Source organism: Oscarella lobularis, chromosome 19, assembly GCF_947507565.1.
Source record: "Oscarella lobularis chromosome 19, ooOscLobu1.1, whole genome shotgun sequence".
Classification (NCBI taxonomy): Eukaryota; Metazoa; Porifera; class Homoscleromorpha; order Homosclerophorida; family Oscarellidae; genus Oscarella; species Oscarella lobularis.
In genome coordinates this window covers 700,164-728,087 of record NC_089193.1, presented here as the reverse complement: position 1 = coordinate 728,087, position 27,924 = coordinate 700,164, and the positions used below count along the sequence as shown (strand labels likewise).

Genomic DNA, 27,924 nt, shown 5'->3' with positions numbered 1-27,924 from the left:
ACTTCAGCAGGCATTCTGTTTCCCGATAGACTCATAGATCTATTTCCACGCTAGCGCTTGATTAACTAATTATTTATATACCCATTTTTTGCGGAAAACATGATGCCTATTTCTCATAAAGGCGAAACGATTTTTTGCCTCAGTTTCGAATGGTGCCTTTGTTTCAGATGTCCGAAAGTTCTTCTTTTGGACGTGATGCACCAACTTTACAGTCGAAGCTCCCCTGGAGATGGCCGATTGGTGCTCGCACCACTACTCAGAGGTTGCCGTGTGTCAGACATGGAAAGCTACAGAAAACTACTCAAGAAAAAGGAGGTGAACGACATTTTCCAAGAGATAGAGTGTATTTCGTCTTCGTTTCGAATGCTGACTCTTCTACAAACAGCAGAGTTTTTGAAGAGTGTTGCTCAGTTAAATGCTTTCATGTCTCTTTTGGAGCGTTTTTTCACTTGTGATAGAAAAGTGAAAGACATTCTTCTCAGACCCGAAAAAGATGAAGAGGAAACTGCAATGGAAGAAAGAGGATTTTTTGATCTTCTATTTTCTTCTTTCCTGGATATCTGCAGGCCTTTCATCCCGTTGAGTAGAAGCGAAGCTGTTGTTTCTTCGTCTGACGGCAAAAGAGACAAAAGCACCGAAGAATGTGACAAGACGCCTTCTAAAAAATCGGGAGTGTCTTTAGTAGTCTCTTTTGTAAATGCGTTAAACGAAGATCTCCACGACGTGTTTCTGGAAAAATTGATTCTGGACTGGCTTGACTGCTTGTCCAAATTTTCTGTAGAGGAAACTTATCTGCTCATCAGTGAGCTTTGCTGGAAAGTTGAGCCTCTTGCCGCGTCTTCTTCTACAGACACTTTGAATGAGACTAAGTTGGCTACTCCTATTTTGCAGTCTCTTGTAAAAGTTTTTCAACTAAAATTCGAATCTTGTTCGGAAAGTGAAGGAAAGGATTGGTTTTGGTTATCGAAGCTATTGACAAAACTAGTAAGTGTCTTCGAGAAATTTTCTTCAGACTGTGCAATTGATATGAGTGAGGCAACCGAATCTCTGAAAAGCACTCGCCTTCTCTACGGGCAAATTTTCAAGTGTCTTATGCCTGACTCTTTTCGTTGCGCAGTTGATTCTTTACATGGTTACATTAGACAGAACACTGAAAGCGAGAACGAAAGCAAGCTGAAAGTGAACTTAAACCTTCTGCGCCTTCTTCTTTTACAGTCTCACGACAGAGGTGGCGTTATCAGTATTCCTATTCTTTGCGGCATTTTGAAGAGTGGCGTTAGCTCGTGCTTCTCTTTAGTGGCCGATTTGATAGAGAACGAAGTCCGTTCTAGTCCTGAGCTGTTCGCCCATTTTTTCATATTTGCCTCTGAGTTGCTTGTCGACCCGGACTCAGAACTGCCTAACGGAATTGTGGATTTTTTTTCTAAAATTATGAAGTTTTGTTCTGACGTCCGTCCGATCAAAAGTCTGGCGTTGCAAAACGGTTCGGAGTTCCTTAAATTATCTGAAAGTCTTCTTCGCATTCTCTCTCACCAAAAGACAAAGGAAGACTTAGCGTTACTCGTCTTGCGGCAGATTATTAGCCTTTTTGCGGCTTCTGAAACTGTTCCTGATGCTCTTAAGTCCTCAGAAGCCGTTGATGTGTACTGCCGATATGCACCTCTAAAATCGTGCCGTCTTTTGTGCACGACTTGCCTCTCGCATTGTCTTAGCGACGGACGCCAATGCCGCCAGGCTGAATTAAACATGCTGTACGAAAAGGACATTTTTGATTTGGATACCTTTATTTCTTGCTTCGTAAGTCAAGCGGTTTCTACTGAAGTGTTTCGTCTCTCTTGTGAGTTGACACAACCGGACGGAGTTAGCGCGGGAAAAATTCTTCTTGACAAACTCCTTAATCGTCTTGGCGACGATTCGAAATTAATTATGCCTAAATTGCAAGCAGTTCTAGAACTGATTGAAGACGAAGAAATGGGCACAAGTCAAACAGAAGTTCAGAATTCTATATCTTGGCGCCTTAGAAGTTGGCTCAAACAGCGCTCTGACGTTCTCCTCACATTCGTTTGCCATAATCTCGAAGAACCTAAGAAGGCTGCAGCGGCCGCGTTGGACTTACTCTCGGTCGTTCTCAAGTTGTCTCGCGATGAGCGAAAGCGTCTAGTTAAGACCGTTTTACCCAAAGTCGACTACTTCAATTTAAAACGCCGTCGAGACAGAAACTTGCAGAAGCTAACGGACTTTTGGAATTTGTTTTCGGTTGACGTATCCGAAGGTACTTCACGGAGCTTTGAATCGTTGAGCAAGGAGGATTTTGAAAAAGCTGTTTCAAGTCTACGGCAACTGAGAGAAAACCTCGGATCAACGCCGCAGAGCGTCGATCTCGAAACAAAATTATCCAAAGGTGTCTCTGTTTTTCCTAACAACGAACAAATCAGCGTTTTTGGACAAACATTCGATCTCTTTTCCGCACCAAGCGGTTTTGAGGACCATGTACCTCCAGAATCGGTCCGGCTCGTTTATGTTGCCTCGACGAAACGTAACATTCTCCGAGTTTTGAAGTGTCAGCAAAGTCTCGAACCCATTTTGCTGGAAGGCGACACGGGCGTAGGTAAATCAGCGGCCGTGACCGAAGCCGCTCGTCTTCTACGCCGTCCAATTATTCGCTTTAACATGTCGAGGTCAGTGACGTGCTCAGATATTATTGGGCACGTATCTCTCTGCTCTAAAAGCAGTCAACTCGTTCAGTTTGAGCCAGGACCGTTTACGGCGGCTTTTGAAAATGGATTATGGTTATTGCTCGACGAACTCAATTTATCCTCTGACGAAGTTTTGCAGTGCATTGAATTGGCCTTAGACACTGGCCGCCTGGTCGTGGAAGATTACTCGAGTGATCGAGGACGAATCGAAATTAAGAAACACAAAAACTTTCTTCTGTTTGCAACACAAAATCCTAACGCTGGCGGTTTCAAAGGAATGCGTGAGGTGTTGTCTGACGCGTTTATTTCAAGATTTCAGACCTTGTCGCTAGAACCTCCCGCGAAAGAGGAGCTCGTACAAATTTTGACGGAGACATTCCAAAACAAAGTGCCTATTGTTAAAGACCAGAGGGTTATCGTCAGATCGTGGGCGAATCGAATGGTTGAGTGTCACGAGCAAATAAAGCTGGAAGCGATGTCACAGCCGTTTCTGCACGAAGGCCCAAATGCTATCTTCACTGTCCGGGAGCTGCTGAAATGGGTTGGCGGCGTGATCGCCGCAGTTTCAGGCGAAGGGAGAAGGTTTAGCGTTTCAAGTTGGCGAACCGACAAGGACAAAATCAATGAAATGTTTGCTGTTGAAGCCTTTTGTGTGTATGGAACGCGGTTTCGTTCATCACTCTGTCGCCAGGCAGTTCACGATCTTGCCTTAAAGCATTTCTCTCTTACAAAATCGGCGGAAAGTGACATATTTGCGTTACAGTTTGTTCCTCAAACGCGTGCTTTTCAAATCTATCCGTATTTGAAAATCACCTTTTCGGACGATTATGAGGCAGAACAATTTTGCCATTACGAAGAGATGATTCAGTTTCATCGTTCCCTTTCCAACGAACTTCTTGCTTTACATAACTCTGTTTTCTTGCCATTCTTAGTTCCCGATTGGGCTAAAATGGGCTTTGAAACACTGACCGAAGTCGCTACGGCAGGATATGAATTGTACGCAAAGCATCTTCCGGTGTCCATGCACGACCGTCTGGGTAACGTATTGAAAGATAACTTTGGTAGCAAGCTAACATTTCCTACAATTCAAAATCAGAACTACACAAATTTCGTTGTTACTCCCTATATTATGAAATTGTGGTTTTACATCCTCCACGCCGTCAAACACTCTCAACCAGTTCTTCTTGTTGGAGCGCCGGGTAGCGGAAAGTCGGAAATTCTTTTGCAACTGGCTGCAGTTGTTGGAAAACAAATGAGTACGTGGTGCATTACGCCAGAAACTGAGTCGTCCGACTTGGTTGGGAAGATCGTTCCAAAGGAGCCGGCTGAGTGGAATGATGGCGTTGTCACGAGATCTGTTCGGAAAGGGCAGTGGGTCCTATTGGACAATTTGCTGGACGCTGATTCAGCTGTTTTAGAAAGGCTTAATCCTCTTCTTGAAAGCAATCCGTCTTGGATCCTCACGGAAAACGGAAAAACGTCAAATCTATTTTTGGATGACCAGTTTGAATCCTTTCGATTTTTCTCAACGGCAACCGTCAGTGAATTGGACAAAAGCTTGGGAAAGATGTCGCCTGCATTTGCGAATCGATTGACGATAATTCACGTTGACGATTGCGCTTTTTCAGATGTTGGTTTAACAAGTTTGGGAACTTTGGCGTGGAATTTGTACGAACGGGATCCAGAAATGTTAAAGCGTGATACGTCGGTGGAGTACAGGGCCGTCCAAGTGACTTCAACGTTTCTCCTTAATGTGAAACGAGAATTTCCAATCTTACAAGGTGGTCCCCTCATTACGCTGAGAACTTTAGTGCGAGTAGCAGGTGGCGCGAAAAGCGTTTTGTGTGATCATCCGGATGTTCACGTGACAGATGCTTTATACACATGCTGTCAATTATTCGTTTTTCAGCAACTGAATCGCTCTGCCGAAAATCGTCTGAATCCTCTTTTTAAAGAGCTCAAAAAGAGTTTACAAAAATTAAAGGGTTCTTCTCCGTGTTTTATTGACTTTCTAAGCGGATACGACGACGTAGATGAATATAACAATTATATCTTGGATCCTGACTTTACACCGACACGTTATCGGTACGGAAATTTGGTTCTTTTTGGCATTCAAGTTAAACTACCGGTTCTTCTTGAAGGCCCTGCTGCCACCGGTAAAACTTCACTTATTGAGTCCATCGGGAGGCTATGGGGACAAAAAGGATGCCTTCACCGTGTCATTAATTCCGATTCAACGAGTGTTCAAGACTACTTAGGAACCTTTGTACCTTGCGGAGACGGTAAATTCGAGCGTTTGAGCGGACCCCTGAGGACAGCAATGGAACAGGGAAGATTCTTTCTCTGCGACGAATTTAATTTAGCCGATCCTTCGGTGCTTAACATGCTTCTCCCTCTACTTGAGGGTCGAAGACTGATCTACGACCCCGTTTCTGGAGAAACCATTTATGCTTGCGAAAAATTTCGTTTCTTTGCAACGCAGAACAGTGCGACGTACGCGGATAGAAAACGCCTCTCTGTCGGACTTCGCAGCCGATTTATTGAAGCGCAAGTGAAGGACTTTGATGAGGGAGAATTGGCCTACATTCTCCAACACCGAAAGTACTCTTCTTCTAGGGAAAAAAGTCCTTTTCTGGGAAGAAGTAGTCGTGATCCCTTGGCTATGAGACTCGAGAAGGCGTGTATAAAAATCAACGAGGCTGTCAGAGAAAGACGTCTTCATCTCGGAAGTGGAAATTCATCCGTTATGTTAACTCTGCGAGAAATGATAAAATGGATCGAAAGATACGTTGTTTTGTCCGATGTGAGCGAGAATAGAAAGGTAGAACATCTTTTGGGACGAGCAGGTCTCTCTTTGCTTGTTCCTCGCCTTCGAACGTCTTCTTCTTTGTCAACCTCGCAATCGGAAGAAAAATTAAAAGCAATTCTTGTGGAGTGTGGTCTCTTAACGTTTGTTCCGACCAAAACGGTTTTCTCCGTTGCCAAGACAGAGTCTGATGGCTGTCTCCTTAGCGATGGATTTGCGAAAAAGTTCCTCCGCAGTGACATCGTTTCTCAGCGTTTATCGTCTCGCCTCATCCCAAAAGATTACAAACTGACATTTGCTCGAATTCATATGGCGGTAGACACAGCTGAACCCGTTCTGCTGGTTGGGCCGACAACGTTTAAAACGACGATTGCGGAGGATTATTTTAAAATAAGAAATGTGGATTTTGCGGTCATTCAATTGTCTTCTGATACTCAAGTATCTGATTTGCTCGGGCAAATGCATCCGTTTTCATTTGAAGCAGCAACGCAAGAGCTGCTTCAAACAGCTTTGCAGTTGTGTCATTGCGTGCGAACGCATTCGCTCTCTTTTTCTGCTATAAGCGAAAGTATTGCAGAGTGTAAAAGGTTTCTGGATTCGTGGCGAAGAGATAATAGAATGGGCACGTGGAGAGAAGAGGCTTCTGAAGGAGACTTGCGACTGTCTGAAAACGACAGCGATGACGCGACTGATGACGATAGTGAATTCGACGACGAAGAGTTGGCAATGGCACCTGCTCAGCAAAGCTATGAGAGTCACGGCAGTGGTGAGCAATTTCTTAGCACAGACGAGGATGAAGGTGACGAAGACGACAGCACTGGCTACAGCGACGATGATGATGATGAGTATAAGCAGGTTACTGTGGCGTCAAGAACAAAGGAAAGCTCTTTCGATCCTAATAGCGAATTTCTTTCTAAAGACTCCGACAAAGAGGGGGATGATGACGATGTCTCCTCTTCGGCTGAGTCGAAGAGTGATGAAGTTTTCCAAACAGAAGAGGATGATTTGGTACTGACGTCGTCCGAAAAGTTTCACTTTCCGGCGTGTTTGGAAAATCTCCGTGATGCTGTTGCAGCCTTGAACAAAACAAGTTCTACACCCGGCTTCCTGATTAGTAAATTTCTCTCGACATTTGACATCTTGAGAAAGTCAGCTTCGGACACGAGCAAGCCTGTCTTTTTATTCAAGGATGGGCCAGTAACACTTGCACTTAAAGAAGAGAAGTCCCTTTTTTTCGAGGATCTTGATTTGCCATCGCAGGCGGTAATAGAGCGTTTGAATTCGTTGCTCGAGCCAGGCAGAGTGCTGTTTCTGTCCGAGGACGTCTCTGTGGGCGTGCAGGCAAATATAGATCGTGCTCGTCAAGTTTTTCCGGGAATCCAAATGCCGGCATCTTCAGCCATATTTGCCACTGTGCATGCGGAGGGTGGCAACTCAAAAGGAGTAAATTTGAGTCCTGCTCTAAGATCTCGGTTTTCGGAAATTATTATTCCCGGCGCGGATATTTGTGATGTTATTGCTGTCGCAGAGAATCTGCTTGAAAACTCTTCTTTACCGAAGAATCGCGTTCATGAGCTGATTGACGTTGTGAAGAAATTGACAGAGGGCTTGCAAAGCGAGAGCAAGCTTTTCAGCCTAAAGACTGTTACCAATTTGATAACCATTGTCGATTCACTGTTTTCTGCTCAGGTTCAATTGCGTGAGCGTTCTTCTCCTGGTGAAAAGAGCATCAATTTGTCGGACTTAGTTGCTGTTGCATCAAAAATCGTCATTGTTGACCAGTGCGACAATGATCGCAAGTCCGTCATCGATTTACTTCTTAGAAGTTTGAATGTTGGTTTAGAGGAATCTGGCACTCTTGTCCAGCGCGATCTGTCAAAACAAATACTCTCCTGGTTGTGTGAAGGAGCCGAAGGCCTAACCGAAGGAAATAAAATATGGGAACCACTTGATTTTTTAGAACCTGTAGAGCAGTGGATTTGCCATAAGACTCTACCGGTTGCAGCGAAAGTTTCCAGAAGCGTTCCAAGTCCCGTCACGAAAGAGCATGTTGAGGAAAATTTTAAATTTACTGCAACTCCCACGTGCATTGACAATTTTGTTCGCGTTGTAGTTTGTCTTTCTTCTAATCTTCCTCTTCTTTTGCAAGGGCCTCCTGGCATAGGAAAAACAGCGGTTGTTCAGCAGTGCGGCGACCTGTTTGGTTACGCGGTAGAAAGAATCAACTTTACGAAGGACACAACTATTGAAAGTCTTATTGGTTCTTACGTTCCCACATGGAACGAGACGAAGTTAGTTTTTCAGTGGCGAGCCGGAAAGGCTCTGACCGCCATTGAAAGTGGTCACTTTCTTTTGCTCGACGAAATTAATTTAGCTTCGCAGGAGGTGCTTGATGAAATCAAAGCTATGATTAATCCACGATTGAAATCATATTACGTAAAAGGTTTGGGAAAGTCAGTGGAGAAACACGCAGACTTCAGACTTTTTGCGACTATGAATCCGGAATCAGTCGGAGGTGGAAGAACGAAACTCCCTCGCTCTATTGAGAACGCTTTCCTTCAAATCCGCCTTCAACATTATAGCCGAAATGAAGAAGGTCAAATATGTATTCATCAATTTGCCGCTAAGGATTTGGTTCCAGGTCTTCTTAAAAGACAGGACGTTGGAGCCTTGCTGGATTTGCATTTTGAAGTGAAAACAATGATTGATCGTCGGGAAATTGGTCGTAGAGGTGGACCGTATGAGCTTAACGTGCGCGATCTCCTGAAAGTTGGAGACATATTGGCGGGAAATATGCAGACTCAATTATCTCATATGGAATTATCCGAGGCTGTTGTATACGAACAAAACGAAGCCCGGGTAAAATCGATCAGGACTGCTGCATCTATGGTCTATTGTCGTCTTTTTCACGGGCGCGAAGACCAAGTTAAAGTGCAAGAACATATTACCAAGCGCTTTCCTCTCTCCCAGCAAGAATTGGAGGTTACTGCAGATAAGATTTCAATAGACAGCAATCTTCCCAATGTGACTCGAATTGGTTTCGTCTACTTGGCTAAAGGTCAAGCAGATTCGTCATTTTTGCCTTTAGTGCACACCAATCAATTGAAGGAGCAGCTCCAACTTTTAGGATGTGCGGTAGCAAGTGGAAGAGCTGTTGTATTGGAGGGCGGCACGTGCAGCCGTAAAACGGGATTAATTTGTGAGTTGGCTCGGCAATGCAAGCGTAAACTTCACCTCTTTTCGTTAAATGCTGAAACGGAATCCGATATGCTCATTGGCCGATGGGTTCCTTTCAGGCCCGTCTCAGCTTTGCAAAACTTAGTTCAAGAAAGTCTTATGGAATTTGAGAAAATCCTCTGTTTCATTTTAACTAACTTTTTGCAAAGCGGTACTCCGTCTTTCCTGAAGGATGTTCTATTTTATCTGACTGAAAGTGTCGAGAAAGCCTGGAGTACTGAAGATGAAGGGGAGTCGTCCCTCTCAGATCATGCGATTTCTAAAGCTGAAAAAGTAACTAATGCAATAAACAGTCTTGCAAAAGTGTCTGATTTGCTGGACGAGCGAAGTCAGTTTCAAACAACTGGCCAATTACGGCGAAAGCTTCTCAGAAGATACACCCGTCATTTACGTGCATTATCGCACTCTCTTGCTGGAAAAGTAACTGCCTTTCGCAGTAAAATGACTGCGTTTGAATACGTCGAAAGCGCTCTTGTCACTGCTATACGTAGAGGCGAGTGGGTTATTTTGGACAACATATCTGCCGCTCCCTCTGACGTTGTTGAACGGCTAATATCGCTTACAGAAGCTGTTCCGACTCTGCGTGTTTATGAGAGCCCCGAGAGCCCTCTTCTGTCTTGGGAAAACGGTAGCATGGATTCGAACTTTCGCTTATTTGCAACAGTCAATTCAAGTCGTCAGTCTCAAGGAAAGTTGTCTAGTGCTTTCTACAATCGTGTTCTTCGCATTTGGATGCCCGAAGTTGATGAAGAAGCTGTGGCAATTTCCGCTGTTTCAAATGATCTAAGAAAAACCGAGCTATATACCCTTGTTTTGGGATTGCTTGGAGATTTGCCTGGAGCGCATTTTCTGACTAATATACTTGTTTTGGTACACTGTCGCCTTAGAAGATTATCTTTTAGTCGGCAGTTGCTTACTGTCGGCGGATGCGTATTTACTTTACGCAACGTTCTTAGAGCCGCGAGAGAGCTCTCGCGGCGTTTTCGTAAGGTGAGGCGTTTTTCTTATTTGAACGAAGTTTTGGAGAAGTGTTACGTGAAATGCTGTGTGGGGAAAGACCAAGCGAAAGCTTTGGACGAAATTTTGAAAGTTTTTGAAAAGGCATCTGGGATTCCAAATCTTGAGTTTACTCGACGCAACGCCAGGTCCACTAGCGGCAATGTAGACGACTTTGAGGAAGAAGCGTTTACGTTAAAAGAATTCGCGAAAAACATTATAGTCGGTTCAATTTTAGCCTTTCTTGGCATTTTAAACTTTCAGATAAAAATAGCTGATTCACGAGAAATTACTAAGGCTGCCGCTTTTTGTCAGGCGTCAATGCTTCAGCTTGCTCGTCAATTGGGTTCTGAGCGCGATCTTCTTGAGAAAGTTGAGGGCGTTAAAGAAGCTTCTACATCAGCGGAACTTTCTAACTCTGAAAACCGAAGGATGGATGTCAGTAAGAAAATGAGTATGCTAATTGCCTCAATTCAAATGTTTGGCCAAAGAACGGGTGACCTAACTTCGGCAGAAAATGTAGAGAAATTCGCGAACCAAACTTCAATAGAGCTTTCTGATTTGGGAGTCAAACTCAGAGCGTTCTTATGTCATTCTTCTTTCAACTGCATTCAACAACGGCTTGATTATATTAACGGAATTCTTATTCAATTTCAGCTGGTACGTAGTGGTGTTTCTTCAGAATCATGGCTCACAGAATTTACGTTGATTGAAAGAAGTCGAAAGTCTCCAGAAGCCAAGAAGATTGAGGGTGCCTTATCGGCATTGCAAGACGGCCTTCTTTCGCTTTCTCAAAAGGCTACGGTTCTTCACGTGTTGTCCTATTACACGAGTAAGGTTTCAAGTCTGAACAGCGAAGTAGAAGCGGCGGTTAACGAATTTGCTTTGGAATCCGATAAACCTTTTCTCTTGAGCGTATTTCACCAAATAATGCAACAGAAGGTTGTAGCTTCATGTGAAAGAAAGCGTCTTTTGCAATTCATTGTTGAGAAAGCTGTTTTGCCACCACAACTTTTGGTCAAACTTGAAATCTTTCTGACTGCAGCAAAAATTTTGCTTGAAGCGGAACTTAAAATTCCAATTTCTTTACCGCAGAGCGAGATCGACTTGTGTGGGCAAGACGGTAATATGGGAATTTTGCAAACTGTTTCTGTCTACGATAATGCAATCAGTGCCTGCAACTGCTTGAAAGACGCAATGGAACGATTTAGTTCTTCTATCGCTCCAATTTTAAGGCGCATTAAAGCGATGGGAGGGAAAAAAAGCGAAAGAACCAGAGATAGTGTATTGGAAGCTACGTTGTCAGCTGATAGAGAAGAGTTGCACCAGAAACTTACCTCGTCAAAAAAGCAGTTTGTGGAGGGTTTCAGCGGTGAATGTGTTCGTAGAGTTCGGCGTATTTACGTTGAGAGCGTCACATCAATCCACTCGAAAGTATTCAATGCCTTAGCGGGTATTGTGAAAAAACAGAAAAGTTTGATGTCACTGAAAATGAAAATAACTTCGATGCCTCACGTGAGGAACTTGGTTAGGCAGCTGTCTGCTGAAGAATTGGACTCTCCCTTTGGGCATCTTTGGCTAGCTGCATTTTTTGGCCTTAATGCAAGAGTTCTGACGTCATCAGAAGGACTTTGGCAGCCGTTTTTAGTTTTAAGTGAAAATGACGTGAAGAGCATTGTCAAGCAATCAAAATGTCCGCGAAAAATGTGTTTCGTTTGCGAAGGAGGCTTTGGGGAAAATGAAGCTTTTTCATTTTGCGTTGTTGTTATAAACGAAGCAACAGAGAAAGCTTTTTTTGTCAGAGCTTCAGACGATGATCTTTTCGGGAATGAAGCTGAAGGAGAAAGAAATTTGGAAGAATCGTTTTCTTTTCATTTTCCTACGGGCGAAGGTCAGATGGATGAATCCACTTTGACAAAACGAATTTTACTTCGAAATGAATTTGAAAAGTGTCTCAGGTCTGCAAAGATGAAAATTCAGCACGTTTCCGTTTGGTGTGAGAGAGGCAGAGAAACAAAGAGAGCAGTGAATCATGAAATCTTACTAGTTACTTCTTCGTTGGAAAGTGTTATATCTGGCAACCCTAAGAATACAGTCAAGGTGCAGGAAACAGTTTTTACTCAGTTATCAGGGTCTGTTGAAGCTATTGCCAAGCAGCTGAAACCTTACTGTTATCCAAGTGACAGGCAAAAATGCCTCAAAGAAACCATGGAAGCTGTAAATCGGTTTTTAGTACTTCACGAGCGTGTGGAATTCACCCGAAACTGGGAAGAAGAGCACGAGAGAGAAGGGCATCTCCTCCAAGGTATCCTTGGACGGCTCAGTGAAAATTTCGAAAGAACTCAAGACATGGTCGTTCCTAGATCAATCAGACAGCGTCACCAGCTGCTGTCACGGATAGGTCGCACTCTTGACAGACGTCTCACTGAGATTAATGTATCCAATGAAGATGAGCTGCCTTGGGATGTTCGAGTGTTATGGAAACTCGAGAGAAAGATCCACGACGTTGGAAGTGCCATAGAGACGAAGCGCCTGTCGGCGGCAGACAAAGTTGTCCGAATGGTTAGGAACATATTGCATCGCAGCGTCAGGTTTGTGTGTGATCTCACAGACGATTCCTCACCCTGTTGGGTAAGCGAAGCCGACGGCCGAGTTTCCTTTGAAGGGTGCTTCAGTCTTCCCGTTTCTAATGCTGGGCTTCAGAAGTTGTCAGCCGCTCTGTCTTTTGTGAATGAAGCATGCACCAAATTGTTTCGCAACTTTAGAATGGAAGGAGACAGTGTTGACATTTGCCCCGATAATCTACTTTCAGATGCAGATTGTTTGGCAGCGGTGCTGAAAACGTTTGAAGGTTTATTGCCTTCGTTTTACGAAACAGTAAACTTTTCTTTGGTTCTAACAGCAGCGAAAGATTGCGTTCGAGAATTTCAAAGCGTTAAGACTGAAATTCCTAATGACGCCTACGAGCGTCAAAGCGAAGCACAGGAACACATGCTATCGGTCTTTGTTGAAAATCTTTCAAGGTTTCACCGCGAAGCCGTATCTTTCACGTCGCCGCCCCTTCAATTTCTCCTTCGTCTCAAGCGAACTATTCACGACGTAAAGGTGCAATACGCAGAACATGGCCCAGGATCCGCAGACATAAAAGCGGTTCTACAAAGCAAAGGAAAAGCCTTTTCTAAAGAGTTTGAAAGTCTGAAGAAGCGTGAAAGTGTTGCAAGAAATGTAGAATTTTCATTTGAAGCTGAGGTAAGGCAATCATGCCCAGACATTACCATGGGAGCAGGTCAATCGAAGTGCCATTCTACTAATCGTGACCTCATAAATGAAGTAGTGAAAGCAAAATGCGGGAATAGTTTTGATAATGTCAAACAGATGACTGAACTTTTTAATGTTGTAGCTGGCTATGCCATTGAAGAAAGCCGTCTCCGCTGTGTTGTAAGCAAACTTCTCAGCATCAGAAAAAGCTTGATGGAACGCGAGGGCCGCCAATTGGTAAGCGTCACGAGTGAAGACCGGATAGCTCTGGCGGAGTTAGTTGCCGTAACTGGAATAGGGGAACGTGCAGAAGCGTATCTAAAATTGGCAGACGAGCTTTTTGAAGACGAATTCACCCTTGAAAACTTGGATATTCTTCTCGAGAAGCTTTGCAACGTTTTCTTTCAGAACAGAAGGCGGACTCTTTTTTCGGAGCAGTGGCAATATCTCTGCTCCTATTCTGCTGTTTTGTGCCTCTGTAAGCCAGCACTGGATTTGGTAGATGAGACCAAAAGAACGGTATCTAACGCCGCGGTCCTTTACCGACGAACCAGAGAACGTTGCAAAGCGTTGGAAAAGTTCAAACAGCATTTGACAAAGAACGACGTAACGTCCATCAGACCCCTTTTTCTCGGCGTGTCTGATATGTACTTCATTCTGTTTCCAGGCAATACTCGTTTCCTCCATCTGTTGAATGTCGCTGAAGAATCACTAGCTGATCACGATAGCGATTGGCAAAATGTGCTTTGGGCTGATGCGGAAACCCAGTCAACTGACGAAAGAGAAGAAACGTCTGGCTTTAGTCAGCTGCTTTTAGAAGAAGGATACAAGGCAGACACGTTTTTCTCTTACTTCAGTCGGTTTATACGTGCGCTTTCCTCTGACCTGAAAGATCACATTGACTTAGAAGCGAAAACTCTTCGCACTTATTTGGATCGTAAAAGTTTACCAGAGATTCACGTTTGCGCCGCCGCTTATGGTTTATTTTTATGCAAGTGGTTGTTTTACTTCATGTCTTCTGGGTTTTCCAGCAACAGTTTCAAACCTCTTACTACTAGACTTGCTTCTTCGAGCAAACAATTTGAAGAAAATTATAATCAGAATATTTTTTTGGCGTCAAAACGTAAAGAAAGTGAAGTGAAAAAGGTTCTTTCTGACCTATTCGAAACTCCAAATGTTTTCAGCACTGTCGACGATGTTTTTGCGGAACTTTGTGATGCCTTTGATGTGACTCCATTTCAGGTCAGTGAGGCGCATCCTGACTCTCCTATTCTCGTTGCAGAAAGCGAACTTCCTAAAATTAGACTTCTTTTCAAATCTCTACTTCTGTTTGCAAGCAACAGAGCAGGCGACAGCGCATCTAAAAAGGGAGGTTGTGAAGGATGGGAAAAGCCACTGTTAGAAAAGTGTTCTAAGGCTTCCCAGAGTCTGTCTCTTTTAATTGAGACATTTAAGAGTAATTTTTCTCTATCACAAGTTGGAGAAACTGTTTTAGCTCCTATAAGACTTCTCAAGGTGTGTTGGACGTCGCTCGAAGGGGCGCTTGCGGATGTCAGCCGAAAGGCAGCTGTCTTTCGAAAGAAGATCGGCTTGGAGCACGATTTGTTTAGAGCAAGAGAGAAAGGCGTTTGTTTAGAGGCTGCTAGTCAATTATTGGTTGAAGAGTGTAAAAATTCATCAAGGAAATACAATGAATATGACACGAACGTTTCAAAACTTCTCAATTTGTCGCATGAATTTATCCTACAGGCAGAAGAAGTTGCTTCATGGACGTCGGCGTCGTTGCTTCTTTATCGCGCTAGTGAAGTTGCAACGAGCATTGCAGCTCTGACGTTTTTGTATATGGAACGTAGGGATAAGGGAAATTCCTATTTGAGAGGTGTTGAAAGAAAGTTACTTCAGCACGATTCTAAAGCCCTTGAAAAGTATTCTAGACTAAATGTTGAATCTCAGCTGGCTTCGGTTAGGGTGGAATTGGCTTGCTTAGTAAGCCAGTTGAAAAGTCCTTTAGAAGCTTTTGTGTTTTGTCACTTGGGAAACCCGTACTCTTTGCTTGAAGAAGAGATTAGCATTGAAAGGAAATTGAAGTCGTTTTGGGCAGTGTTAGGCGAAGCATGTGCTAATTTGGCATCCAAACTTGAATGTGTATGCCGCGAAGTTGATCTCGTAGATGAAGGTCGCCATTTGGTCAAAAGCGTTCTGAAAGATCTTCTTTGTATGCAATCTCAAAAGATTGAAGATGACGTTTCAAATGTTGCCTCGTGCTCAGACCGTCTTTCACTTTCAACAACGCAGTTATCTTTGTTTCTTTCTGCTCAAAAGAACGACGACCCCGCAGAGAAAGTGCAACTCACTGCGCGTTATATTTCTCTAAAAGTCGTCGGTGCTGGCATTTCTGTGGAGAAAGAGAACTTGCGAAAAGCCTTTGCCCGATTTTCTCCGGTAGGCATTAGAGCAGAGGATTTAGAGCTCTGGCACATTCTGCAGCCCAATCTTCTCAGTGACGACACTCTTTGCGATTTGTGGGCATTTCTTAGGAATGAAGATGGAGAGAGCTACGGTTCTCTTCGCCTATTAACTTCATTTTTGTACGAAGGAAGTCAAACTCTTGGGGATTCTATTCATAAAGTGCTTTGCGACTCGCCGTTGTTGAAGCTAGACGTCAATTTTGTTTGGAACGTTCTCAAAAAGTTTCAATCTTGTTGTAACGAGTGCATGATTTTTCTCAAGCAAAATCTATGCTCACATATAAGATTCTGGAGACGAAAGATCGGATTCGAAAAAGCTGAATCTTTGTTAGAAGTTTTTGCCGAAGGCCCAATGGGCTTTTTTGAAAGTGGTTTATCAGCATACTATAACCACTGTCAGAGCAGGTCCTTTTGTCCTACTCTGCCGGAGAAGTATGAGGAGTACCGATTAAATATCGAAAAGTTAAAAGAGGTCACCGAAGAAGCAATGCAGCGTTGGATATCTGCAATTTATGACAAGGTGGAAGAGCAAAGCAAGGTTTGTCGTCAGAGAGAGAAGACATTTGCAGAGAAATTTTGGGATTTTTTCAAGTCACAGAAAGCTAAATATGACAGAGACATGGCCGTGTACACTAAAGCCAAAGAGGAACACGAGGAGAGCAGGAAAACCGCAGAGTTGTACCTTGTTCAAGCTCTGCACATATTATCTTCGCTCGCTAAGATTGAAGGCTCTGATCAGGAGCTTTATGATCGAACCATTTCTATTTTGCAGGAGTACAATGGTCTTCTGTTAAAATCAAACTGCACAATAGATAATCTTTTTTGCGTCGAATCTGAGAGTTATACTTTGGACTTTTCAGAAATGTGTTTGGAGGCGGTTTCCACTGATGTTTCCTTTTGTCGAGAAATGCTATTTTTTTTCTTTGAAAATGGCAAAAAGTTTGTCTTTCCTGTTTCATTTTCAAGCTGGCACATGCGCTGTGCGTGTTTCTCTCTTTCGGAAAAAGCAGTAAAGAGTTTAACTCTTGTTGTCGATGATGACTCTTACAAAGTTACGCAATCGACTTTCGCGTCGATGTGTAGCACTCCCGTTGCAACTGAAGCCGTGGTGGTGCATTTCCGTTCACCGAAAAGCGCAATAACAGTTGCTGTAACTTTCAAATGCATTTCAAAGTTCAGATTATCTGTAAGCGAAAATTTCGAGCCTCTGATGAATAGTGTGGAGGATTTGCGCAAATGCCTTTCAGAATGTTTAGAAGGCGTCAAATCGGCGTTGAAAAAACACAAATGGGAACCAGTTCCTTTAATGCCAACTTTGCCAAGTGATAAAGCGGGAGAGTGCAAAGACAAAACAGTGTTTCAGAAAGAGAAAGAGCGAATAGAATCGTTGAGTAGAGAAGTTGAACGAAAGTCTCTTGAATTCTGTGTTAATGTTATCGAAACGTTTAAAGCATACGCTGACTGCGATACGTCACCGCCACTGTTGTCTACTGTTTCCTACAATGCGTTTAAAAAATGCAGGGAAGGTTTAAGAATTATGCCATTAGAAAATATGCTGTCGACAATTAACGAAGGCAATAGCGTTATAAGGGCGCTGAATGATCCGGCACCAAATGGACGATTTCTCTTTCTGAATGAGAAATTTCCTTCAAAAGCAGTTGCCGCTGGAAGGGACCTAATCAACGCGGCGTCAGCGCTTCAGGATTTGCTTACGTATGAGTTTTATAGAAGTCACACGAAGCAACTCTCACTCCTTCTTCTGTGCTGCTTAACAGCAAACAATGGTAAAGAACTTGACGAGTGTCAATCATTGTTGCGAACTGCTGCAGATGATCTGGCAAAGTCTGAAGTCTATTTCCGAACTGGTAGTCTGCAAAGTCTTCAAAATAGGTTTACCGGCCGTCGAGAAAGTCTTCTAAATTTTTCACGGCTTTTTTGTGATTGGAAAAGAAAAAGCGCTTGGATTTCGCAGACGTTTGCCTCTCCGAGGGTCGAGTTTGATTTGCTCTCATTTGAAAATAGGACTGCTCTGCTTGAAAGCGCGGTTCCCTCACTTCATTTACTTGATAACAAGGACAGCGTACTTGTTCCCTCTTTAAAGTCATTTGTGATTAAAATGAGATGCTCAAACGCTAATCCAGAGAGCATGCTGGTTCGATTTTGCATCTATAACGACTCCATTGCAGTTAAGGCCAATTACCAGGTGGAGTCCATGAAGGATGCAGATACCTTCTCTGAAGGTTTTGAAATGGTTCCAAGCAGCGGAACTATCAATCCTCTAAGCAAAGTAGAAATTGCTGTTGCATTCTGCGATAGTGTTTCATCTGCTTCATTTCATCGACGAGCTTTGCGTCGGTCTTATACTTTAAAGATTTGGTCTACTAAGGAAGAATACCGAACGCTTTTGAGACAAATCGAATTTTTGGTTGAAGGAACTTTGGAAAGTGTGAATGACTGCATCATTGTTTCAAGCAAAACAATTAATTTTGGCGTAATTGACATCAAAGAGAAACCCTTAGATGTAAAAAGATTGCTGACATTAACGAATAGAGCTTCCACTGATGTCAAATTCCAAATAATTTCTGTTGAAGGCGAAAAATGTCTTCCTTCAATTGTTGTAAAATGTGCTGAACACGCTCTAGCATCGTATGAAGTTGAGCACATTATACCTTCTTGTTCCAGTATTGAACTCTCCTTTTTTCTTAAACTTGGAGCTAACCCTCAACCAAAGCGTTTTAGCAAACACTACACTATCAGGTTTTCTTCCGAGAAAGAAATTAGCGTTTGTGCTAGAGGGCAATTGATCCAACCTTTTGTCGTTGGCTACGACAATAACACCGGCAGCAAACTAGAGGACTCTTCGATTCTTTACGTCCCTAAAGCTTCTGATAAACAGCTAACGTTTTACAATTCTTTTTCCGTTCCAGCTCTTCTTTCCCCGAACTTGGGCAGGGGTCGAGAAGATTTTCGTTTGGAACCCTCTGGCAGCCAATTTCTCGTTTTGCCTAGAACATCTCAAAGAATTTCACTGCAAAGGAAGGTGAAAGAAAATTGTCACTCATCAGTTTTGAATGTTCGAGATGGTGTTCGCGCAGAGCATTATAGTGTAATCCCTGATAACTTCCTTGCTGATACACACTCAGTGTATGATTGTGATGTGAAGTTCTGCAGCGATAAAAGCGACAACATACCTATACCCAAGGTAGCCCTTGAGTTGTGGCTCAGAAGTCGTTTTTTTGAAGAAGAAGAAGTTGAAATATGGAGTGACACACTCGAATTATGTGAACATGAAGTATTGAAGCTGAAGCTAAAGCAGCGTATAAAAGAAACTGTTAAGTTTCAATGGCGACCGGGATCGTTACTCCAGACGAAAGGGTCTTTTATCTGCCGGCGATTGCAATGCGGTCAAGACATCTCAGCACAATTCCGTATTAACTTCAGGAATCAAGTCACTAATTTTGACATGACGTTCACTGATAAGCCCAATGTAGTCTGCGCTTTAGTTGACGCGCAAGGAGGAAATATTAATGCTTTGTTTAAAGTGAAAACTGAATGTCGTTTAATGATTGATGGAGGGTTTTCAGCTGTTGGAGCCGAGTCTTTTGAAATATCGAAAACCCGTGTTAAGCAAAGCGGCTATTTCAGTTTCTTCGTGGACAAAGTAGAAGAAAGACAAGTTCACTGTTTTCTTAAATCTGAAGCTGACTGGTACGGACTTTCGATTAAAATTTGTCCAAGTAAAAGTTTTGTTGGCTATAACGGAAAAGCGTTTTCCCTTTGGCGAAAGTTATATATGGTAGGAAAACCGTCCAACTCAAAGCGGCTGGAGCCGCTTGGAAAAAGGTTCTCATCTCCGGATGTGGAGTCCGTTCGGTGCCATTTAGCCGAAGCAGCAAACGAAGAAAGTTTTACTGGAATCATTCGTCATCTAACAGTTGCCTTTTTCCGGCTCACTGACAATAGCTCAGGTGAATTTGGTGTAGCTACGAATTTTCCTCAGTTTCTTAAAGCAATTGAAAGTTTTGATCAAAATTCGACAGAAAAAGCTGTCATTTTGTCTCTCCTCAAGTATGCACAAAGTTTTGAAAAGGCGGAATTTGGCGTTTTACTTGCTATGAAAGAAGAAATTTCAATCAGTTGGTTGGCAGAAGCTTTGGTTTACCCTAATACTCAAACTCTGTCTCCCTTCCGTTGGATTCTTACCAGCTCTATCAAATTTTTAAGCTTTATGGCAAGTGCTATTGTAGCTGAACAACCAGCTAAAGAGAGCTTTCAACATTTTCTTTTGCTTTTGGAAAAATATGACAATGTTTGCCACCGATTGCCACAAGAACCTTCGAAGAAATTGTCACTTCTTGCTATATCTGAACTGATTCTAAAAAATGCAAAAAAAGAAGATTTTCTCGGCGTTTTATGGGGAAAATTTTATGGGCGCAAGTTTCAAAATTCAACAGATTTTCTAAATTGGGTTTCGGAGTTTAATAGCCTTGGTGATGCCAAGTGCAACAGAAGAATCTGCTCAATTAACCTGTTAAAGTGCTCTGTGAAACTGTCTTGTTGTCCTGTAAAGGCGTGTGACATTGCGTTCTACATTGCAGAGGCTGTTCACCTATCTTCTTCTCAGATAAACAACGCTTGGTTTGGCTCAGCTAGATTGGCACTTCTTCGTTTAGGAGATACCCTCAATCAAAATCCTCTGACGTTTCCTTCCATTGATTCGCTTTTTCAGCTATTTTGCGGCGTTATTTCTTGCTTGAATCTTTCATCTGACTACAAAATAAAAGTCAAGCGTGTTCTTATGCTTTTTCCTGTTGCGTGGAAGTCAACTAACATGAACGAAATCTACTGCTCTCTTTTTGAAATCATCGCTACGTTCGCAAGCAACGCTTTTCCTTGCAGTGAAGGAACAGAACAATTATCGAAATTTCTTTTAGATTTAGCAGAAAATAGCACAAAACAATGCAAAAATACCACAAAGCAATGCATTCTAAGTTACTCGAATTTACTCGTCAGCTGGCTCACCTTACGTGACAGAAAGGCTCTTGCGGACGTTATTTCAAATGTAACTAAAGAGGCAATTTATCGTTCAGCTCATGTCACTGATTGGAAACGTTTTTTTGTCGACTTTGATCCTGAAAATGTTCCATCTGCTTCAGCTATGTGCAGCAAGTTCTGCAAAGTGTTTCAGACTAAAAAACCACTTTTTTCCAGTATGGAAATTCTCAGAGACATTGGAGAACTTTTCCTAAATGACGACTCAAAAAGTTTCACGACGTTCGGTAAAATTGCTGAGGAACTAGTGAAAGAAAATATCGGCCTTCAGCCCTGTGGGACAACCTTGGAAACACTTGCGGCACTCGTTAACAAGTCTCACGGCGAGCAATTTCATTCTGCTCTAAAAAACTTAGCTTCTCAAATAAGGCAGCTAGACCGTGCATTGTCAATTGAAGACAATAGTCAACCTCTTTGCAGCATGCGTCAGTCTGTTTCTTTTGAAGCGTTTCAGCTTGCCTCTTCTGTTCTTTACTGTCAGAGCTTTGGCAGCAGTGATGACGCGAAATCGTTTCAATCTATTAAAGGGTTGTTGAATAGAGGTTTTCTTTCTGATAAACTTTCGCAAGTTATGAAGGCTACACTTATCGATCTTCCTACGGCTCTAATGAGTGTTGCCGTTGTGTTTTTTCCCGGCGATCCCAATGATATCACTGACGCTTGTGAACCCTATATTGAAAAAGAAAAACAACTTCTAGAAACAAAACTTAATTTAGAGGAGCAGCTGGCAAAAATTGTTATTATTGCCAACAAAAGAATAAATGCTAAGTTCAAAAGATTTCTTGTTGACAACCTTTTTAATTTTGTGCAAGCTCTAAAAACAAAAACCGTTTCCAAGGTTCTGCGTATTGCTCATCCGGATTCAAAACAATGGGATGAAATGGCGATTAGAGAAGCATTAGTTGAAATAGATTGGTACGGCTTTACAGCATCGGACATACTCTCCTTTATAGCAAAATCTTCAACTTTTGACGACGTTTTAACGGAGTGTCTAGCTACGTCTAATAATGTGGCTCAGAAATTGCAGCAAATTTCTTCCGATGCGGCATCTTTACTTCCAGATAGGTGGGCTATTAACATTTCATCATTCATTTCCAGTTTTGTTTCTAATTTGTTATTACTGACTGAACTCGACAATCTCGGCGTTAAAGCCGTTGTCTACATATTTGACAATATGCTTTTTTCTACTAACAAAGCAAATTGTGACGCCCAATCTTTCGACCTGGCGTTCTCTATTGCTAAAAGGCTGCTATTTATTGGAAATCTAAGCATTCCTAAAGAGCAGTGGAATTTTGCTGAATTTGTTCTGTCGTTCTTTCAAGAGGCTCCTTCGTTTGAGCTTGCTTCTTTGATTGATGATCTGTGCTCTGGAGATTTTTCTTGTGCAGAAAAAGATGTTTTGCTAGCGCTAGGATCCAGCTGTAGCAAGATGACTGGTGAGTCTAACGAACGAAGTTGGAAGCATGTTGTGTGCTTCTTGCGCAAGCTTGCATCAATGAAAACTGTGACAGTACCGGTTTCTAAAGCTATTAAATCTGTGGTAAACGTTTGCTGTACTGTTTTTAAGGAAGAAAGCCATATTCGACATAATCACTTGATGGTTTTTGACCTTCTTATCAAGTGCGCAAAAGCGGTGGAATGCACGCTTGAGTTTCAAAGTCTTCTTTTCGACGTCAAGAAATATTTTTCGCTCCTTTGTCAAACTCATTGGCAACTTCCGATTTGTCAAGAAACGCAAGAAGTTGTAAAAGAACTTCTTAAAAAAGACAGTTTTGAAATTGAAAAATCGATTACGGCAGTAACAGACTTAGCTGACTCTTTGGGATTGATAGAAAATAGAAAACGTCAAGACGACTACAACGTTCTATTCAAGATGTTTTATAGCCTGAGTCAATCGTTGGAGTGCGGTAGTAGCGAAGTGATTGCTTTGTGCGGTACTGTGGTTTCTCTTGCCGTCAATCACGAAACAACTTTGGCAATTGAGCCTAGCGACGTAATCCTTTTGCTAGAGTTCTTTCACGGTTGTTGGAAGCTATCTAAAGATCAAAAGAGTTTTGCTAAAAATTGGGAAACCTATGTTGCGTACAGCATAGGCGCATTATTGACTTGGCTAAACTCTCCTATGAGCAGAAAAAGGGAACTGCAGGCACTTACTGTGAAAGACGAACGTACGTCATCTCTTGCCAAGGCAGTTGTTAAAACACCGTTGAACCCAAAATGGATCAGTTTACGAGATGAAGAATTCGTTCTTAACTTGGCTGATAAACCTACGTACAGTCGCAGCTTTTCTACTGAATCAGAGGGTTCAAGCAAAGTCAGTTCGAACAGTGTTGAAGATTTGTCCATGTGCGGAGTTTCGGACGAAAGCGACAGCGATGATACAACCGAAAAAAGTTTTCTTGTAAGGTCCATTAACTATAGACTTAGGCTAATCCATTTTCTTTCAGGCGAAATTGGAGGAAGTCAATAACACTGAGATAACCAAAGTTTATACGGCTGCTCTTTCGATTTACCATGGCCTGCCTTTGGTTGAAGAATGTCAAGAACTTTGTGCAAAAGACGAAGTTTCTAACATCAGAAAATGCATTGAACAAGGCGGTGCAATAAAACACTGCACAATTCGATTATCCTCCATCTTTTACACGTCTTGCTACCTTCTACATAAGGGAATAGGATCAGCCGCGTCGGATGATCTGTTGAAACTTCTGTGCAAAACTGCTGTAGCATTGTGGAGGTGCTGCCAAATGTTACGTCGCTATCTCTGCGATAAAATCTACAATCCTATGGTAAGTTCTCTGCGTGACGTTTTATAGAGATAAAACGTTTTTCGAATTAGATAAGTGAAATTAGGAATCAGCGTTGTCAATCGGAAAAGGAGGACTCTGCTGTTGAACTTCCAATGGAGTACATTTGCCCGGCAGCAAATGATACACTCATCTCGGCCGAAATTGAACTCATTCGTTTACTGCGAGCCTTCGCCAAAATCAATAGCACAGAAACAGCTGCCAGGTTTCTCAGTTCTCTTGACATAACTTACAATGACTCAGAGGAATTATCAGAAATTGAGGTAAAGTTTACATTTTCATTGTGTCTTTTCTCTACATAGGTGTTGTTTTGACAGGATCTCAGACCTGATCTACTTGCGTTGTTGCTTTCAGAGGCAAGAAGGTATGACTCGTATGCTCGTTTGGAGGAAGAATACGCTGCCACCTCCGCTGTTCTTCATCAGCCGCCTGAACTCGTTCTTGATGATGATGTGAACGATTCTTTAAGTGAATCTCTCAGTGGCGTTTATTCACAATCAAAGAAAAGAGACTCTGACATTGATTCCAACCATAGTTCCACTTCGCGCAGATTAGGTGAACATCTTCCGATGTTCGCTAGACAAAAATCGGCTTCTTTTCAAACTTCAGTAGGAGAAGAGCTAAAACGCATTGCTCGCCAGTCTTTTCCAGGAATAGCTGGTCTTAGCAATTATACAGCTCTTTCTTCTTCTTCTTTAAAAGAAAGCTCTCAAAAGGGTTCTACAACATTGAAGCAAAGAGCGAAAGTATCCGCCTCAAAGCTGCCGTCAGAGTACGTGCAGAAACTCTTGAAGGAAACTTCCCTCAAAGATCAAATGGAAATGCAAAAAGCAAAGTCGAAAGGGTTATCAGAAGGAAATCAGGGCAGAGGAGTACTGGAAAAGTTTTATGAACTCAAAACGAGACAGGTGCGCAGTTTCTTTTCCTCTGTCTCTCTTTTGTCAAGAGATTTTCGTCTGTGTAGGAGGAAGTTCGCATGACATACACGGGTCTTTCAGATATATTAGCAGAGATGAAGAGTGCCTTTCTTTATCACCTTCGTAGGGCACAGCTGAATCTTGCGGAGGATGACGACAAACGCAGCATTAGCACGGTACTCTAGTTCACCGACATGTATGCGCAGCGGTTTTCAATTTTTTTATATTGACCTTTTAGGAAATGGAGTTTATCTTCTGTCTTGACAACAGTGGAAGTATGGGAGGAGAAAAATGTCAAAATGCTTTGACTGCTCTAGTTCTCGCAATGGAGGCTCTAAACAAGCTGGAGAGCCGATTTGCTGTAATGAGGTTTGGTGGCGAAAAAACTCAGGTATTAAACATTATTTATGTGTAAAGCATGATTAGGTGATATAGAGAACTTTAGTTTTGGCTCAAGCAATTTTCCGAACCCTTTGACGAAGAAAAGGGCGAATTAATTCTTGAAGCTATGGACAATAAGGAAAAAACCCGTCCTGCTGATGCTATCAACTGGGTAATTAATAAAAGCCCTTACGGATTTCGCCAAAGCACTGACACCTCGAAGCTCAGAGCAATTATTTTGTTAACTGACGGTAGGATCCATGCAATACAGAACGCAAGAGTTTATTCTATATTTGTTTTTCAGGCATTTCTGAACAGATGGATCGTAATATGTATCGGGAAATTTTTGCAAATGCTAAATTTGATATTCAACTAATCATTGTCAACTTCAGAACAGTTTCATTAGCAGATGATTTACCCCTCAATGCTGGAGCAGATTCAAGGCAGCAGAGGAAGGTGGATACTGCTTGCGAACAAATTTCAAGTTTTTGCGTTCATGTAAATCCTGACGATTTGTCGGCCGTCGCACCTAAATTAGCAGATATGATTATGAAAGTTATGACGGAACACTTGAGTAGCCAAAGGAGTACCCTGAAAGCAAAAAAGTCAAAAGAAGTTGAGTTTATTTCTCAAGGAATTTCGTTGGATTTCACCTTTGAGAAGGCGGAAGTGAGAACTCTAAGTCTGCATTTTGTCAGGAATAAATATTGATTTTTTAGAAATTTTTAACAAAGGCGGTAAAAGATCTCGAGCTAGAGAAAGGTGGAAAGCGATTAGTTCTCCTTCGGGAATTGCACACTTTTCGACGAATGCTTCCTGATACTTCTGATATTAATGATGAGCTATCTGAAAACAACGTAGGCAAATATAAATATAAAATCACAGAACATGCGATCTGCCTATTTAGGAGTTTAAGCAGAAACTTGAGAGTTTGCTAGAGGAGAGGTTTAGCACGTTGCCTGAACGCTTTACGCAGCTACCAGCAGTTTGGAAAGAAACAACCGCTACTATTAGTGCCATAATCGACGTATGTGTCTTCTTTTGCTTCGACTCGTATGGAATTGAAAGTATTTACGATTTTTAGGAACTTACAAATGTGTTTCGGGAAATGCTGTATCCCAAGAACAAATTTACTAAATGGCAACCTTCGCTCTCCGGATCTTCTCTGCATGTTCCATCGCTGCTGAAATTGATTCAGACAAATTACACATACAAACGCATTTTTCGCAAAAGAACGGGAGGAGGATCGGCGAAGTAAATTTGCTTGCGCACCTATAAAGTTCGCCATTTTTCTGACTATTTTTTAGATATGACGTGTGCTTTCTCTTGGACGTATCTAACTCAGTCCAAGGGTCGTGCCTGCGTTCAAGCGCACTTGCAATAATCGCAATGGCTACAGCGCTGGACAACTGTGAAATGGAATCATTCTCAATACTTTCCTATTCTGGAAAAGTTACCATTATAAAAAGTTTTTCAGAGAAATGGGGAGACGTTTGCGTGCTTCGTTTGCTTGCCGCCGCGAAAAGCACGCTTCCGGAGAGTCTTGATGCTGACGGCATTCATATCGCGGTCGACTATTTTCTAGCAAACGAAAGCTCAAATCCAAAGCAGCTCTTTGTGTTTACCGACGGATTTGGATCATCTGGTGATCGCCTTCAACACGAAATAAAAAGGGCCACTTTGGCTGGCGTTGACGTAGTAGGTGTTGGACTTGGATTAGAACAGACTGCTGTTGACAAATCCTACTATTCGTACGTAACAGCCGCAACTGTTGCGCATCTCCCAGAAGCACTGAAAGGACTTTGTTCCTCGCAGCCTTCTGCGACGGACACGCCTGACTGGTACAAACGGGAGTCAACCGCTATGAAGTCAATTTCGAGTAAAGTAAAAGAAGAGTGGAAAGCACACAAAGATCGCAAAGTATACGAAGGTCTGGCAGATCATATAAGTGATAAACTCAGCGTAGCGCATCACGTCTACCTTGAAAATACAACTGGTTTTAGTTCAACGATGAATTTGGATGTGTGCTACGTCATCGACGGAACTGGAAGCATGTCTTCGTATATACATGGAGCAAAAACCTGGATTGTTGAAATAACAAAAGACATCTGTAAAAATCTAAAAGAATGCGGACGTCAAGGAAATGTGAAAGTCGCCTGCGTCATTTACCGCTCCAGCTGCTGCTCGACGTCGTATTCCAATAGGCCTAATATATTTGATTTTGATTTTGCTGAGAACCTAAGCCAGAGAATTCATTCCGTTAAATGTAGCGGCGGATGTGGCGCTGCCGCGGATGTAATGGGGGGAATTAAATGGGCTCTGAATCTTAGTGGATGGCGAAGCAATGCTGTTCAGTATCTAATTGAAATGGGAGACGAGTGTCCACACGGTGCCTACTGGAATAAGAGTCCGTCGAAAAACGATGTATTGGCGGCCAAGATTGAGAAAGACAAGAGCTTGATTCGATCAATTCATGACAGAAAAATGAAATTTATTTTCTCGACTGTTGTGCCTGGAGTGCGAGATCGTCTTCGCGAGCGTTTCAAGGAAATCTACGATTCCCCGACTAAGGGTTTGGTGCTACAGGAACTCGATTTTTGCGGTTCCAGCACTGGTGTTCAAATACTATCACCAGGAGAGGAATTCAAAAAAATTATACTTAAGTCCATTTTGTCCGAGATTTTGTAGACGTAAAGCAAATGTCTCTCTCTTGCACGTTGTTTTCTATTAGTCCTGTTTTATGGTCGTTTAATGTGTTCTTTTTTTCTACCACTCTACGTGCGTTATTTAGTCCACTGTTAGTTAAATTTCGTATCTAGTGCACGCAATTTTACGAAGACTTTTTCTGTTCTGATTTGCTTACTGTAACCGCCTTCTGTGTTCTGATTTGTTGCTCTGTTATATTTCTATGTTGCGTTTGTTAGGAAGTTGAACGAACGCTCTATTTGTGCTCATAGACTTTATCGCTTTGCTAGCTAATTCTTGTTGTCTTCTCTTACACACTTATAGCTATGAGATTTGGTAGTACGATTAAGCATGTCCTGAGAAGAAAAAAATTTCTGCGTTTTCCTGCGCCATGCGCGATGACTATGTCTCTGGAAAGAAGATCAGTGTACCTTGTGAATGAAAGGCACTTCCTGGTGGTGATATCTGTTCGTGTGATTCCTGCCCCTCTGTATTTGACTCAGTCACAATAGAGATCGCTCTCGTCATTAACCTTGCTGAGACGTGAAAGGAATGGACAAAGCCTTTGGACATGCAAACAGTTTTCCCATCTGAATCCGTGATTTGACGCAATCGCGCCTTATG

At 42.4% G+C, this 27,924-nt stretch overlaps 1 protein-coding gene across 1 annotated transcript in view; it reads left to right on the top strand.

Annotated features, from left to right (window-relative positions):
- The window catches only part of LOC136198679 (uncharacterized), a 28,972-nt gene extending 1,401 nt beyond the window's left edge, over positions 1-27,571 (top strand). Inside the window, exons 2-13 of the mRNA XM_065988686.1 lie at positions 168-22,914; positions 22,961-23,299; positions 23,350-23,580; positions 23,635-24,225; positions 24,282-24,410; positions 24,473-24,625; positions 24,680-24,866; positions 24,920-25,284; positions 25,335-25,472; positions 25,523-25,642; positions 25,700-25,869; positions 25,923-27,571. Of these exons, the coding sequence (XP_065844758.1) occupies positions 168-22,914; positions 22,961-23,299; positions 23,350-23,580; positions 23,635-24,225; positions 24,282-24,410; positions 24,473-24,625; positions 24,680-24,866; positions 24,920-25,284; positions 25,335-25,472; positions 25,523-25,642; positions 25,700-25,869; positions 25,923-27,303 (26,551 nt within the window). The 3' untranslated portion in view covers positions 27,304-27,571. The remainder of the gene's footprint in view (positions 1-167; positions 22,915-22,960; positions 23,300-23,349; positions 23,581-23,634; positions 24,226-24,281; positions 24,411-24,472; positions 24,626-24,679; positions 24,867-24,919; positions 25,285-25,334; positions 25,473-25,522; positions 25,643-25,699; positions 25,870-25,922) is intronic.
- Positions 27,572-27,924: the final 353 nt, after the last annotated feature.